The sequence below is a fragment of the Lagopus muta genome, chromosome 4 (genome assembly GCF_023343835.1).
Source record: "Lagopus muta isolate bLagMut1 chromosome 4, bLagMut1 primary, whole genome shotgun sequence".
NCBI classification, from domain to species: Eukaryota; Metazoa; Chordata; class Aves; order Galliformes; family Phasianidae; genus Lagopus; species Lagopus muta.
In genome coordinates, this window is record NC_064436.1 from 13,516,971 (window position 1) to 13,531,599 (window position 14,629).

Genomic DNA, 14,629 nt, shown 5'->3' on the forward strand with positions numbered 1-14,629 from the left:
CGTGCAATGTGGTATTCCTTCATGTCTTTGTTACATTTCCACTAAATATGAAAATGCTTATTGATTTTTTCTTTTTCATTTCCTTTCCTTACACTTTCCTTCTCATTCAAGGAAAAAAAAGTGAATAAGTTAAATACTCTTTTGATACTTCTGCTTCACTGCAGGACACCTGCCAGGTTCTGCTCTGCTTCATAGGTACCATGTCACAGGAACTTTCAAAAGACCTACATTTTGTATTAGCAAATAATGCCCATAACATCATACACATAAAACACCCCCTGCATAGTTTTGGACTTGTTCCATGTCTTGAACCTAGCTGCCTGCTCCGCAAATGTCAAAGACACTTTTAAGGGCTAAAGAGCTGAAATACAGACATATGTCTATAAATTTCCTGCAGCTCAGCACAATACGCTCTCTCAAACTGAGACGAAGGAATGTAGACAGAGATGTAAAAAAAAAAACAACGAAAACAAAAACAACTTTGAAAATAGACTATCCAACAACCTCCTGCCTTTATACTCAAAACTAAAGAAATACTACTCTGACTTGAGTAGACCAGCAATTAGAAGTATTTGTATTATTCCATTTAAGGAATTACCTACAGGCTATTTCTTACTATATGAACAGAGATATTTTAAAATGCAAATAGTGCATTAGGAGCATTTTCTCCCCTTAACTATGAATGCCATTATTATGGTGTAATACTATATACTTTTATGGTCTGGCTGCAGAAGAAGCTCCACACAACTCCAAAGTAGACAATTTTTTCTGATACTGGAACTGAAAGTTCTTTGAATACATTTGAATACACTTACCTTGATCTTGTCATCTGTTTCCATAGTGGCTTGAAGTCTCCCATTCACACTGAATACACAAAAAAGGCCATTTTCATAATATATGACACATTGGCCTTCCCTTGAAGCTTGAATAAGTTTTGGTCTCAGGCAATTTTCAGGACCTTCTAGTGTTTCAGGACCTTCTAACGTCCTTAGCAAATCTCCATTCATAGAATGTATGAGACATGGTCCTTCTGTGAGAAATAAAAACTTGAGATATTGATTCACACGCTCACTTAATCATTGTGTACTAAAAATAAGAATGGTTTCTAATTAGTTAATCAGGAATATAATACATATGTATATATACACACAATAGTAATCCGTATTTATGTGTATGTATATATATAAAATATGGTACTGTATACATTTATGTATATAATTATATATAACACATATCTGGGGGCTTGGACTTGATGATCTCCACAGGTCTCTTGTGATCCCTATGATTTTCTGATTCTGTGATAATAAATTGTAATGAACTGTACCATGTCTAAGTGGAAAGCCTATGACTGTAAGACTGCCAGAGTACAATGAGTAGTTTATCCATTAAAGAGCTTTGTGTTAAAGTATTTTAGAACAACTGAAAGATTTTGCTTTGTGGATTTCCTTTTAAATTTGGTAGCAATGAATGCTAATACAAGACTTCAGAACATGAAGCTAAGGGTTATGAACTTTTATACGTATTCATGCTAAAAGCATACTGTCTTGTACTTTGATTTTAACCCATATATAATTCACTAAATATATCTCATTAATGCATTCAGAAAAAATAACCAATTTGCTTTTAGGCCACAAGTGTTCATATGCATAAAACAGCAGCTTATACAATGCACACAGAAGTACAGTCAACTTGCTCTGAAAAGATGTCTCAAAGTAAGATCTTCAGTAAGTACTAAAGCAGAAAGACCCTAATTCTAAGAAATTTCAAATTAAAAAATAAGAACTTTGAGTTGAGAAGAATTACTACAAATTTTGCTTGGTTGTTTATACATATTTTAGTGCTTCATCTAACATAGAAGACAGTGCATTCTCTTTCCGTTGAATCTAACTTTTGCTTTTCTTTATCCACAAGAAAAAGAAAGCCAACTACAATAATGCATTTTTTACTTTCCTGACAGGCAAGAGCTGGATCCAACTGTATGCTATATGCAATTACACTGAATAAGCAAACAAAAATAAATGTAATCAGTATGCTATAATAGGAAAACTGATGTGGTTGCCTCTTGTAGATGTCTGAGTAACTTACAGTTCTAATATGTTTACAAAAGAGGTTTTAAATTCACTTAAATTCTGTAGCAACTAAAACAAGGTTAAAAATAAAAACACCATAAAGTTAATCAAATCTGTCACCCAAAACTATTTTCCTTTTTGCATTAGGACTACAGCTTTCTGAACAGAAAGAAATGGACAACAGCTTCCTTACCTTTTGAACCACTTATTACTAAGCCAAGTTCAGCACAAATGGTAGCACAGGTGATCTCATAGTCATGTCCTGTCAAAATGGCTCGAGGAGTTGCGAAATCACCTGCAGTGGAAAAACAATAAAAACGAGCTGTAGTTACAATCTGTTTCCAAAATCACCACTTTCAATCACTGAAGCATCTTTAGTTTTCTTGCTCTTGGAATTCATGTTCCCTGCAAATCATTTCTATTGCACTGCTTGCAATTGCTTGCTTTGTACTCATATCTATGTAGTACAGCAGAAGTATAGTACAGGAATTCAGCCTTACTTAACACAAGTCCATGTTTGTAGTTAAAAACTAGCACATGTTGGAGCACACAGACTTGTGCTTTCATCTCTGTCTCTCCTTTTCACCCTTACTTTCATTGTGGAGGAAGAGACCTAACTCAGTTACTACCTCTTCCAAAAGCACGCATAAGTAAACTCAAGCAATCACTATGGCTAGTGAGAGGATACACCTACACATCGAGTGCTCCATGAAGAAGTGAAACACCCACTGACTGGTTTTATTTTAAGCCAGAAACAGTGGCAAAACCTCAGCCTGATGTTTGAGTTCCATATAAGTTGTGGAGCTTGCAAAACGATCAGTATGAATTTCAGATGAACATGCAAAATCGAAACCATCAGGTCCAATATTTATTATCACTCTTCCTATTAGAGGTTTCCCTGCAACAAGAGCAAGCAAACAATACTTTCTTCTTTTCTGAGATTCTCTGTATAATCAAATATATATGGATACCATGAAGAAAAAGAAATAGTGTAAGTGGCACATGTGAATGAATAAAACATTGTACTCTCCAGGACAAGGCAAAAGAAGAGGTAAGCAAATGTTAAGCATTTTAAATAGTTTTATATTTTCACCCACACATGAAAGCAGATCACCTTCTTTTAGAGTGCTAGCATTTCATTGAAAGGATTTTATTTCTGTATTACCATATAATCATTTCATTCATAGCACCTTATGAAACATTTGAACTCTAAAGAACGTCTCTTTGGAAACACTATCAGTTTGTTTCAAAAAGGATTAGGCTAGTTTTGAAACTGCAGGAACTGCTTCACAATAAATAATGATATAACTTCTGTGAGATGCTAACTAGGAAGACAGGCAGTAGTAAAATAAAACTTTTTTTTTTTTTTTAATTTCAAAAAAAGATGATAGATTTGCAAAGGCTGAGAGTAGTAATAGGGCCAAGCCACTTCATTTGGCACCATTCAAATCGTATTTGAGGCTGTAACTTTTTAAAAGATAAAAAGATCACAGTATCATTAGTTAGTCCATATAGAGACTTAATAGCAGGTCTCTGTCTTATAATAATTAAACAAATAGCTATCAAGACCTTGCTTGCACACAAAGAGAAGCAGCACAGATCTGTGGGTGCATACACAGAGGCTAGGCTTATTCTCAGCACTTTACATCATTAGTCAGGCCATTTGCAACAATCCCCAGAGCATCCAAGCATCTGCCATATTCAAATGGCTTTTTTAAAAAAGGTCATAATCTACAACCAAATACCAATTCATGGAGTTTAACATTTCAAAATCATGTTTATTCTCCACAGAATCACAGAATCAGCCGGGTTGGAAGGGATCTCAAGGATCATGTAGTTCCAAACCCCCCTGCCTAGCAGGGCCATCAAACATACACATTTAGATCAGGTTGCTCCAGTTGCTTTTAAAATTTGTATCTATAAACACAAGGTTTGGAAAAGTAAATAAGTCTATTTTTCCTTAGATATACACATATACAATAGACGTATATATGTGCACGCACACACACACACACAGAAATTTATGTTATCAGCATTTAAAATCTGTAAACACGTTGGAGCAACTCGCTGAATTGTCCCTAATCTCTTAATAAATAATTACTAAAAGCTATTGATTCTGCTGCATACAATGTTTTGCAAAACACTCTCAAACCTAGTAACTAGTAACCTAGCAGAGTTTAGAAGCAAAGGAAAAACTCCCAAAAATTAGAAGCATAAGGGTAGACTTAATGACCTTTACGTATTTCTCATGTGACTGATGACAAAAACTCACAACACTTTTACAGAAAGTTTGCTCTATTGAACTTTCCTCACCTAGACATGTGACAGGCACCTCAGGAGGTTCATAAAAGAACATCGGGTAAGTAATCCACAAATTTACACCAGTTTAGAGGAAAATGTAACAGTAACCATTATAGTAACAAATTCAATCTTTTTGATCCAATTACCTCTCCCCATTGACCCTAAGCTATAAGGCAGTAGGAAGCTTTATGAATGTAAAGCTTTGTTAGTTTTGTTTCTTTTAAGTGAACCACCTGTACTACTAAGCTTTAGAGTTCTGGGTTTTTCACTTCACTATATTCAGAAATTACATTTAACAAATACGTGCACAGCTTAGCAAGGAATTAATATAATTATATATTACATATATTAATTAAAATCTCTGATCTTAAAACTTCTGAAATCAGACAATGTGCAACACAGTAGTGGAGATAATAAAAATAAGATGTTGGAATTTGAAGGACTTATTAAAAGCAAGGTCTGAATGAAGCATTAGGAGTTGCAGACAAACAAAGTCCTCGCAGTATAATTTTTGCTTACAACAACTGCATTACTATGCCAGGCTGTAAGCAATATGAGCAAAAAACATTGGAGATATACATGCCCAATTTCTGCTTTAAAAGAAATATATATTTATCACAACCCACAGAAAAGACCAATTACGTTCTACTGTCGGACCTTTTAGAATTTGGACTTGGCTTCAAACATAGAAGAGTACAAATCCATACGTGTCACCTCATAAATGATATCAGTAGTTTACTGAATTACATTTAAGAAATCATCTAATGCAAGGAAAAAAAAAAAAAAAAAAAGAAATACCAGAAATTGCAAAAGTATCTTCAAATAAATTAGGACTTGAATAAATACTGTAAACCAGGAGTCCTGTGAAAAGTCAGGCTGACTCCTTTGATAAGAATGTCAAGCATTCAGGGGTTTCCAAGCCTCTGATTTTCCAAATAATGGGGTCAACTTAAAAGCTGGTCGTAGAGCAGAACAGATTTCTTTAAAAGCTTTTAAACTGTTACTGCTTCAGAAGATTGTCATGGTTTTCAATAATGCGAAGAGAAAATTTTATTTTGTTGCTGGTTTAAGGGGCACCACTTCAAACTTTTCCAAATTGTTTTAGGGGAACAGGCTTGCAGACCTTTTGAAAAGCTGGGGAAGTGACTTCAAAGGGAAAAGAGTCTTTGTCTGTTAAGCAGGTTTACGACCAGTGATGCAAACCCTAACTAAGGACTGAAAAGAATACTCAGTGCATCTTTATGGAGATCCTTAAGGAAGATGAACAAGTCAAATGAGATTAAAGATAGTTCGAATCCTAGCACTAATATCCAAGACACAACAGTCGTACAGATGTGCTTTTCTCAGCATAGTATATAATAATATCCCTAATCTATACCATTGCTGGCTTGCTACTTGCAGTTGAATGTTGCAAGAATCATAATGCCACATTCACATTGCGACAAATGTCATCAGTGATTTATTTTAAGCCAGAGGAAGTATACATGGACTTATTTCCCAGTAATGGACAGAATACAGTAACCATTCGAGTCATTTCAAAAGGGTTCTCACACATTTCAGTAAATAATTTCTGCAGAGCTGCCTTGCCTCAGAAAATAACATGAAGTACCATTCCTTCCTTAGGTGATTAAAGTATATTTTAAATCATAAAACACAAGCTTCAGAAGGTAAAAGAACAGCACGTGATATCATGAGAGCTAATGGTGACATTTTATTGAATAAATGTTAGGTGTTTGCAACCTATGTTTGCAAAGGGATTATGGCAAAGTCAAAGCTTTCTGCTGTTTAATGACATCCAGAGAGGCTTTACTAAGTGACAAGAAATTGGTTTGTGTTGCTGAATCTCTCTCTCCGCTATTTTTTCAGCTTTGGTGAGGTTACATAAGAAAACAGAATCATGACATTTTATATCCATCAGCAGAAAGACCACTTTCTATGTTTTCAGTACGGAGTCATAAAAGCTGAACTAAATAGGAAAGCATGCAGAGAAAAATTTCTCCATTAAAAAAAACAAAACCCAAAACATTATATTTAACTGAAAAACTTATCTCATTACAAACTACAAGATACTTCTTCTGGATGAGAAAATATTACCTTTTACAATAAAATGTAAAATATTTGACCACATTGCTTTTTATGTTTAATGCTGAGAATACAGTTAATTAGAAGTCACTGACAGCCAAACAGTAATTTTTAAATTATAATTCCATGATTGTAGAGGTTGTAGGCTATTTTTAAATGGCAAATTAAGTGATTTTGTGTCAATATAAAATCTTAATTAAATGAAGCATCAGTTAACCAAACAACATTTTTACCCACTTCTTGCTAAAAGAAATTACTGAATCACCCAAACCCAATTACCTACGCAAGAAAAATCTTCAAAAAGCATTTTAGAAAGGTTGTATTTTTTAAATCAAGGAAATAAAAGGTTTGAATTACATTTGAAAGAACAAATGTACTTACTGAACAAATAAAATTTGGACATGTGCTTTCAAGCAAAATGTAAGGAAACAAAGAAAACTGCTTTGCTGCTAAGCTTCTGTGTTGATTGTATAGCAAGCTTCAGATTTTAATCACATCATTGATGACTGTCAATTATTATATAAACTCTCTATATTAGCATTATTTATAGACTCCACACAGTAAACATTTACGTAACAGACAGCTGGTTAAAAATCATTTCACTGCCACAGAAAGGCTAGCTCTTCGATGGATGTGAGATCCTACTGAAGTGTTATCACAGAATATTACTTAAGCATTCCTAAATCTTCACTGTGAATAATCTTTCCTTTGAAATTTGGATTTTTATGTATGAATTTTTTCATATTATGCAAGAGCTTTATTGTTATCTTGTTCCTCGCATGACATTCCATCAGCATTTCTTGTCATTTCTTCACTGTTTTTCTCAAACTATTTCCCACCTGTTCAAACTTCTTAAAACAAAAAGTACAACCTCATGCCTCGATGCAAATTTGTTCTTGAAAACAACAACAACAAACACTTCAATCATATGTTATCTGAGAAAAAGATCATGTCTTTCAATAACGTTGTTCTATCCTGAAACTGAGTCCAAAAACATAAACAGAATAAACCCTATGCCATAGTGTTGTTTAGTAATGTGGAAAACATTAAATTTACCTTGTAGAATTAATTTCAGTGAATAAAACCCAAAGAAGGCTCATGGTACAGTTTGTCACATCGAGCAACAAGTGACTAATACTTATTCAGCACTAATATGAGAAACTTCTATACACACTCTCACAAAAGTGCAGGTTTACTCTGTTTCCAAAATAAACACAACAAAGAAGCAGATTTAACAGGTCTTCAACAACTGATTATTCCAATTCAGATTTCAAAAAGTCAAAAATCCCCAGCCTCTCAATTCCTACACTGTGTGCAAAGCAAAGCTTTCTGGAACCAGTTCATTCTTCCTAAGGATTCATCTGCTGAAAGAGCTGGAAATCATTCAGCAGCACCCCTCCCACCGCACACAGACCTTTTTGAAGCCCTGTGAAAATATCTGCAGGTGAATATTGAGGGTCAGTCTACACTAATATTTTAATATTTGCACCATCCCAACTTCATAAACTGCTACTTAAATATCAGCTTTGAAGTTTTAAAGCACTTTTAGTCATTTTTGTTTGAAAATGCTCTAAAACAGTTTCATGAAGGAGCTTTTTTTGCTTATCCTTAAAAAAATGTTTTTCTTCATATTTCTCTCTTGTGGTTTACATTTATAACTACTCCACTAGTAAATCCAAATAATAACAATAATAATAATGAAATAAAGTAAGATCTCAATAGATAAGGCAAAAAACCATTAGCAGGTATTTCACACCAAAATATTGCCTACCACAGAATAGACATAGGATAAAAGATATTTTATAATGTTCACATTGACTGATAGTTTGAAACTTACATAGTATTTCATAGTTTGATAAGAAAATTATCTGAGATGTGAGGTTCTATGAGAATTCAGCTCAATTAATTTTCACCATTCGAAGACATTAAAATAATTTATTTTGGTTTGAAAGAATAAAAACATAATGCTTCATTGCTTTTGTAAGGTGAATTTCAAACCAATGCAGCATTTATGTACCGCACCACATGGATGCTTATACCTTTTTATATTGATGTACCAAAGAATATTTAGTGTATGCCATCAGTTCATGAGCACACATAAATGAGCTGTCTTTTAAGAGTAAATATTTCAAAACAAATACTTTTTCAAAGAAGCAGGCCATAATTCTAATTACATACAGCATTCTTGCATTCTGTGGAGTAATCCTTACCTGCGTGGTGCTAGTGTTAACAGACATTCATTCCAGAAACACTTCCAATTAATTTCCTACACAAGTCAGAATTACTGTACAGACCAAACAATTTTTTAAAGCATTGAAGCTGGTCATAAAGATTCTAAAATATGATAGTCTAGACTATAAATTATTATTTTTTCTGCGTTACTCTGCTTTGTCTTATTTGGTACAGACTTAGAATTGAATAGTCATTTATCCCAGCAACCAAACAAGGTAAATAAATGTGATATATTAGTACGTCACTCCACCACCATGCATATGGTGCACATTAAGGTTGTATTCATTTACCATATGAATATAATTCCTTTTACCACATCAACTATTAGTTACAAGTTGTAAATATAGCATTGTTTTTCCTGGAACGCGAAGGTCTGCATTACATCATGAAGCACTAAATATCCTTATCCTTCTGGAGAATTTCATGTATATAGTTTTACTGACACTGCCAAAAAAGCAACATCAAAACTCTCTCTGTTTTGAGTCGCACAGTACACACTGTCTTCACGTGTGCCTGGATTGTGCCTCAGAACTTGCTCTATAATACCATCTGCAATTACCCTGATTGACAAATCTTGAAGCACGTTGTCCCTTAGGTAGTTGAAAACAAGGATAATAGAGATGCTGTGCATGCTGTAGGAAACACTTTTAGCCAGTACAAATATTTACAGCACACAAACTTATAGCACGCATTCTTAAGTGCCAAAACATGTTGTTAAGTGCCAAATCCATACAACTGTTAAAATGCCTTCTGAACCATCACAGAGTGCAATTGCAATCACAAGAAATTACTTTCTTGGCATTATATAAATACACAATTACATTGCTTTCATAGCATTATTACAGATTCCCAGATATATTCATCCACTGTTTTAACTCACCTTTTTTTCCAGTAAAGATTTAGAGGTTTGAACTATCAATTATATGTGATTTATGGAGTATGTGAAGGAATGAGGCCTCAATCTCTTTGAGATCAATGTGTTACAGTTTAAAGAAAGAAATGACAGTGACCTTTTGTAGCTGTATAATTTAAGGCTCTTTTCTAAGTTCATGCAGATAGTCCCAGGGCTTCCTGCATGGGCTACAATGGTGCCCTGTGAAGTTACAGGGAACAGTAGGTCCAATTGCAGCATCTGTCCACTATGCTTTCATGGAATTTTCACAAACAATATCGAATAACACAATAAATATTAGGTACAAGGATATTTAGTGGTTGTTACCCTTTTAAAAACATGCTTTGCATAGTCTTCTTCGCCTTGTGGGTCTTCTCTATAAAATAAATTTTACTAAATTTGACTTAGAATAATGAAAAAATTTAACACTGCACTTGCTGAAGTTCAAATACAAAAACTAAAAACTATTCCCTTTCTTTTTACAGCCACACTTAAAAAATCACTCCTGACAAATTCTTATTTCAATTAATAAATAACAAATAACTCCTGTATTTTCTCATTACGATGTTAATTAAAAGGTGAAAAATTATACTAAAAATGAATTTTTTTTTTTTTTTTTTTTTTTTTTGCACCAAATATGTCGAAATACATATGGTATAAATATTTTACTAAGCAGAAGTTTGGAGAGAATCAGTCTCAAACACATCTTTCAACTCAAGGCCAGCAGATGGTGCTACAGGATTCTTGCTTTACATACAATGTTGTGTTACTCTGTCCATCCATTTTTGAGAAACAAAGAATATTTGTTATGTCTGCAGTTAAACAGTATTAAAATATTACTGAATTATTTACTGGCTTTTTATAAAGGAGGACACACACAGTAATGCAACGTATGCAAATCAAAACATAGATGAGCATAGAGGCTGTTTTTAATTGAGTGCCATACTACCGTAGAGCAACTCTCCTTTCTTAGCAGACTGACCGCAGTGAATGGCATTGACAGACTTCCTAGTCACAGAAATTTCAAGAACATTTCAATGTTTGGAGGCTCTGCACATTTTTAGCCATTATAGTAAACCATTCAATGGAAATTAACAATATTAATAGCAGAATTTCTAACTAACACAATTACAGATTTAAGGACATAACAACATGCAGAAAAAAGAATACTGACAAGTATAACCTTTTTAACTTTTTTTTTTTTTTTTATAAGAAGAAATTCTTGTGTAAACAACTTCCAAAAATGGTTTTGTTTGAGAAATAATCATTATATTCTAAACAATTATTTGTCCTATAAACATTTAAAATGCAGAATGTTGTCTACAGTATTAGGATGTGTTTTGAAACAGAAAACAAAGGTCCAAATCATAGAGAAACTTGGGAACAAAGATGTAGGCAAATTCAGGATGAGAATAAAGATGAGGAAGGAGGCAAAGAGAATTTTTCTTACCTGGTTAACATCAGGCATATAATCTACTTGAAACGTGTGTGACTATTCACTGCATAGAAAGGCAAGCACGTATGTAAACCTTCACATAATCAGTTTACATGATTATTGTGTCTGCATACACAGAAAATATTACCCATGACACTATTTTTGTATCAACCAATGCAGAAATATCCATCAGGACATATTTTCAAAGTTTAAATTGCTTGCATTACTGGCACAAATAATTAATTATCAAGACTTCATTTATAAAAAGTTTGCATTTTCCAACTGAGAAGTGTGTATAGCAGTTCATAAAAACAGACTTATTTGAATTTGCTATACTCAATATAATTTCAACTAATGAATTCTTTAATCACCAGACCATGGCTCTCATTTAATAATCACACCAATTGAAAAACAGTCTTTCAGAAATTCAAATGCAGATTTAGGAATTGTCGCTATCTAAAAACAATGCAGCTTCTAGCAGAAGTAGAATAGACTGCTATTTGACAAGACAAGAAACTAGTGATTGAACATTGAGTCTTTTGGGAGATTTCAGATTTTGTAAATTGAAAAGATTATGTATTTTACATATTTTAAGAATATACATGTTAATAATTGTTCAATTAATCTTCTCAATTAAATCTCAGTTAAATCCTGCAATTCTCCAAGTATGAAAACATATGCTTACATTCCCATATGTGCTCTGCTACACAGCTACTCTACTAAGAGTAATTTAATTTCTCTAAAACAACTCAGAAAACCTGAATAGAAAACCTTGTAAAAAATATAAAACTATGCAATGAAAGCACCACCGCCACTCTCACAATGCAAATGTGATACACACAGAGAGTAACATTTTCCAACTTTATGAGCTAAAATAAAAGAGGTAATATAATTTGTTTTATTCACATATGTGTGGGAGATCAATGCAATAACTCAAAAGAGATTGCATTAGTATTAGTGGTAGTAATACAGTTATACACTGACTCTGTATTTCACTAGTACTGGATACTCTTATTGGTTAAGTATTGGTTTCATTAAGCAAACAAAATTTCAAAATTAAATCTTTTTCTTTTTCAAAAAAGAAAAATTGAAAATAATTAAGATCAAATCTGCATAATTTTTTTTAAGTAGCAGAACAGTCTAATCATAATCTATGAATTTAATGCAAAGACAACAGAATAGCACTTCATCTTTACCTCGACTATGGAAGTGCCTACTTTCTTATAAGCATAAACAAAATGTAAATGATTAAATTAACCATTGTATACCTCTCCTTCCAGAAAGTACAGCTAAATAAGAGAACTACAACGAAAACAAAACAAATTAAGCAACAAAATAATTTAAAGATAGACTGAAATTCACTATTCTGACTACTTCTACCTAGCAGGCAGAGATGAGGAATCATTAAGAAAGAACGGAGGAAATGGATGTAAGAAAGTACTTCAGATGACTTACAAGATACAATTATAATCAACATAGAAAAAGAAATAAACTCAACGACGAAAGGAACTAATATGAAAGTTAAGAAGATAACAGAATGCTCAAGATGCTTTATAAAAAGGAAGAAAAACAAGGACAAAAGAAAGCTTCTTGAAGTATTTGGGGAAGAAAGGTTTCAACATACATAGGCCAGCGTTTTTTAGGATCTCATGGGAAGTTAGTCTACAGGAAAAAAAAAAAAGGTAAATAAATACCAGCAAAAACTACTGCAATGCAAAAGAGTGATAAGATAGACATCAAGACACCAGCACCAGCTGGCACAGCTGAAAGTTCTTCAGTGACTGCAAATACAGGAAAAAAGTCAGGCAGAAAGATTAAAATAGGTGAGACTTTTTTTTTTTTTTGTATCATTTTAGGTAATGATGTACGAACAAGGAAGGACAAAAACGGGCAAGGATGGAAGAGATGCTACTAGCAAAGAAATAGGGAGCAGCAATCATTCTGTAATCATAAGAATACGTTAACAATTTCACATGAAGTTGATCTGCTATTCAGTGAACAGCAAGCAATATCAATGCCAGGCATTCTGAACTATTTTAAGTAAAATCTTTAATAGCAAGACAAGCTGCAGTCAGGCAACAAGTGTAAGTAAAAGCAGCAATGAGAGCTATTGTCTCAAATAGAGAACACCTAAATAAGGTAAATGCTTGCAACTCAGTTGGCCTGGTAATTGTGATATGGAAACACTATGAAAATGAAACTAAATAATTCCAATTATAACTGGCGTTTTACAGAGACTAGATAAGGTTCTGCAAGGCTAAGAAAAAAAATCTTTAAGAATTAGGAAAAAGAAGAACTGAGAAATCAGAAAGTTGCCCACTCAACGCCAATAAACAGAAAAATGCTAGCAGAATATTTGTACACAGTTTCCTCAAAACAAACAAATGGAGTAACACTGATTTGGATTTGTCATGAACAAATCATGTCAAAGCAATTTTTTTTCCTGCACTGGCAAAGAAATAAGACGTCTGGTCAGGAAAATGCCACATAACATGACTTCAGTAATGACACCAGGATTTTCACACTACCAATTTCATATAGAAAACAGCAGAATAGGTTGGAAGGTGGTAATAAGGGTCAGATAAAAGACCAGTTGGAATGCTGTATTCCAAAAGCTCTTCATAGCCAAAACAGAAAATACATCATGGACATTCCTGAATTGTGTAATGTCTAACATTTTCTTCAATGACCAATTTGACAGAATAAGATTGCCAATTACATTTGTAGACGTGAGTTGCAGCAAGTCTGTTTGAGGGGTAGAATGAGCATTCAAAAAGAGTATTCAAACTGGAGAAATCTAAAAATGGATATCATTCAGGAAATTTAAAGATAAGGCTTCACAGTCAAGCTGCACAGAGGAGGAGAAATAACTGAGTACTAGGGATCCTTCAGAATAAAATGAAATTTGTATTGGCTTAAACAGTTAAAGTATGTGTGTCCAACTGGCCACTTTCATGTTTCACTCGCCTTCTTTTTTTGATATATTTTAATAAAAAACGTAAATTAAAAAACACTTATTACTTACACACATTAACTATATTATATATTGTATGTATGGCCCAAACAATTCCTCCTCAGTGCCGACCAGGCAAGCCAAAAGGTTGGATAGCAATGACTTAAAGTATTGACACTGTCATGCTGTTTTCAGAGAACAAGATATCCCTTGAGGAGGAGAAGTAAGTCCTCTGTAAAACTGGTTGTTTTATAATGATTACTAGAAAAGCTTCAACTGCAATGCTGAGTCTGTGTTGAGGAAGACAACTTTAGAGGGAGAAACAAACATAAGTCAGAGGTCTAGAAAAACGTGGTTTATGTTAAAAAACAAACAGACAAAAAAAAAAAAACAAAAAAAAAAAAAAAGAAAGAATTGGGTTATTAACACTGGAAGAAGGTCACAGAAATCCAAATAAGTGAAAGTTGTTTTACAGACAAAAGAAAGAATATGTTTCCTACACATAACAAAGAACAGAAACATAAGAAGTGTTAGAATTAAAACAAATAAACAAACAAAAAACACTAGACTGTAGAGCCCCACATATATCAGTCTGTTTTTAATAGCAGGTTGGACAAACATGAGTCAAGAATGGTATTGGTGTAGTTAAGACTTCTTTGAAAAAA

At 33.4% G+C, this 14,629-nt stretch overlaps 1 protein-coding gene across 5 annotated transcripts in view; it reads right to left on the reverse strand.

The window, feature by feature from the left end:
* LRBA (LPS responsive beige-like anchor protein) overlaps positions 1-14,629 on the reverse strand; it is a 365,719-nt gene that overhangs the window by 9,216 nt on the left and 341,874 nt on the right. For 3 of the 5 annotated variants that reach the window (XM_048942610.1, XM_048942611.1, XM_048942608.1), the window contains exons 54-55: positions 2,263-2,364; positions 816-1,030 (exon numbers count right to left, since the gene is read on the reverse strand). In XM_048942610.1, the coding sequence (XP_048798567.1) occupies positions 816-1,030; positions 2,263-2,364 (317 nt within the window). Of the gene's footprint in view, positions 1-815; positions 1,047-2,262; positions 2,365-14,629 lie in introns of those variants that run through there. The other 2 variants (XM_048942609.1, XM_048942612.1) reach the window with 2 other exon arrangements.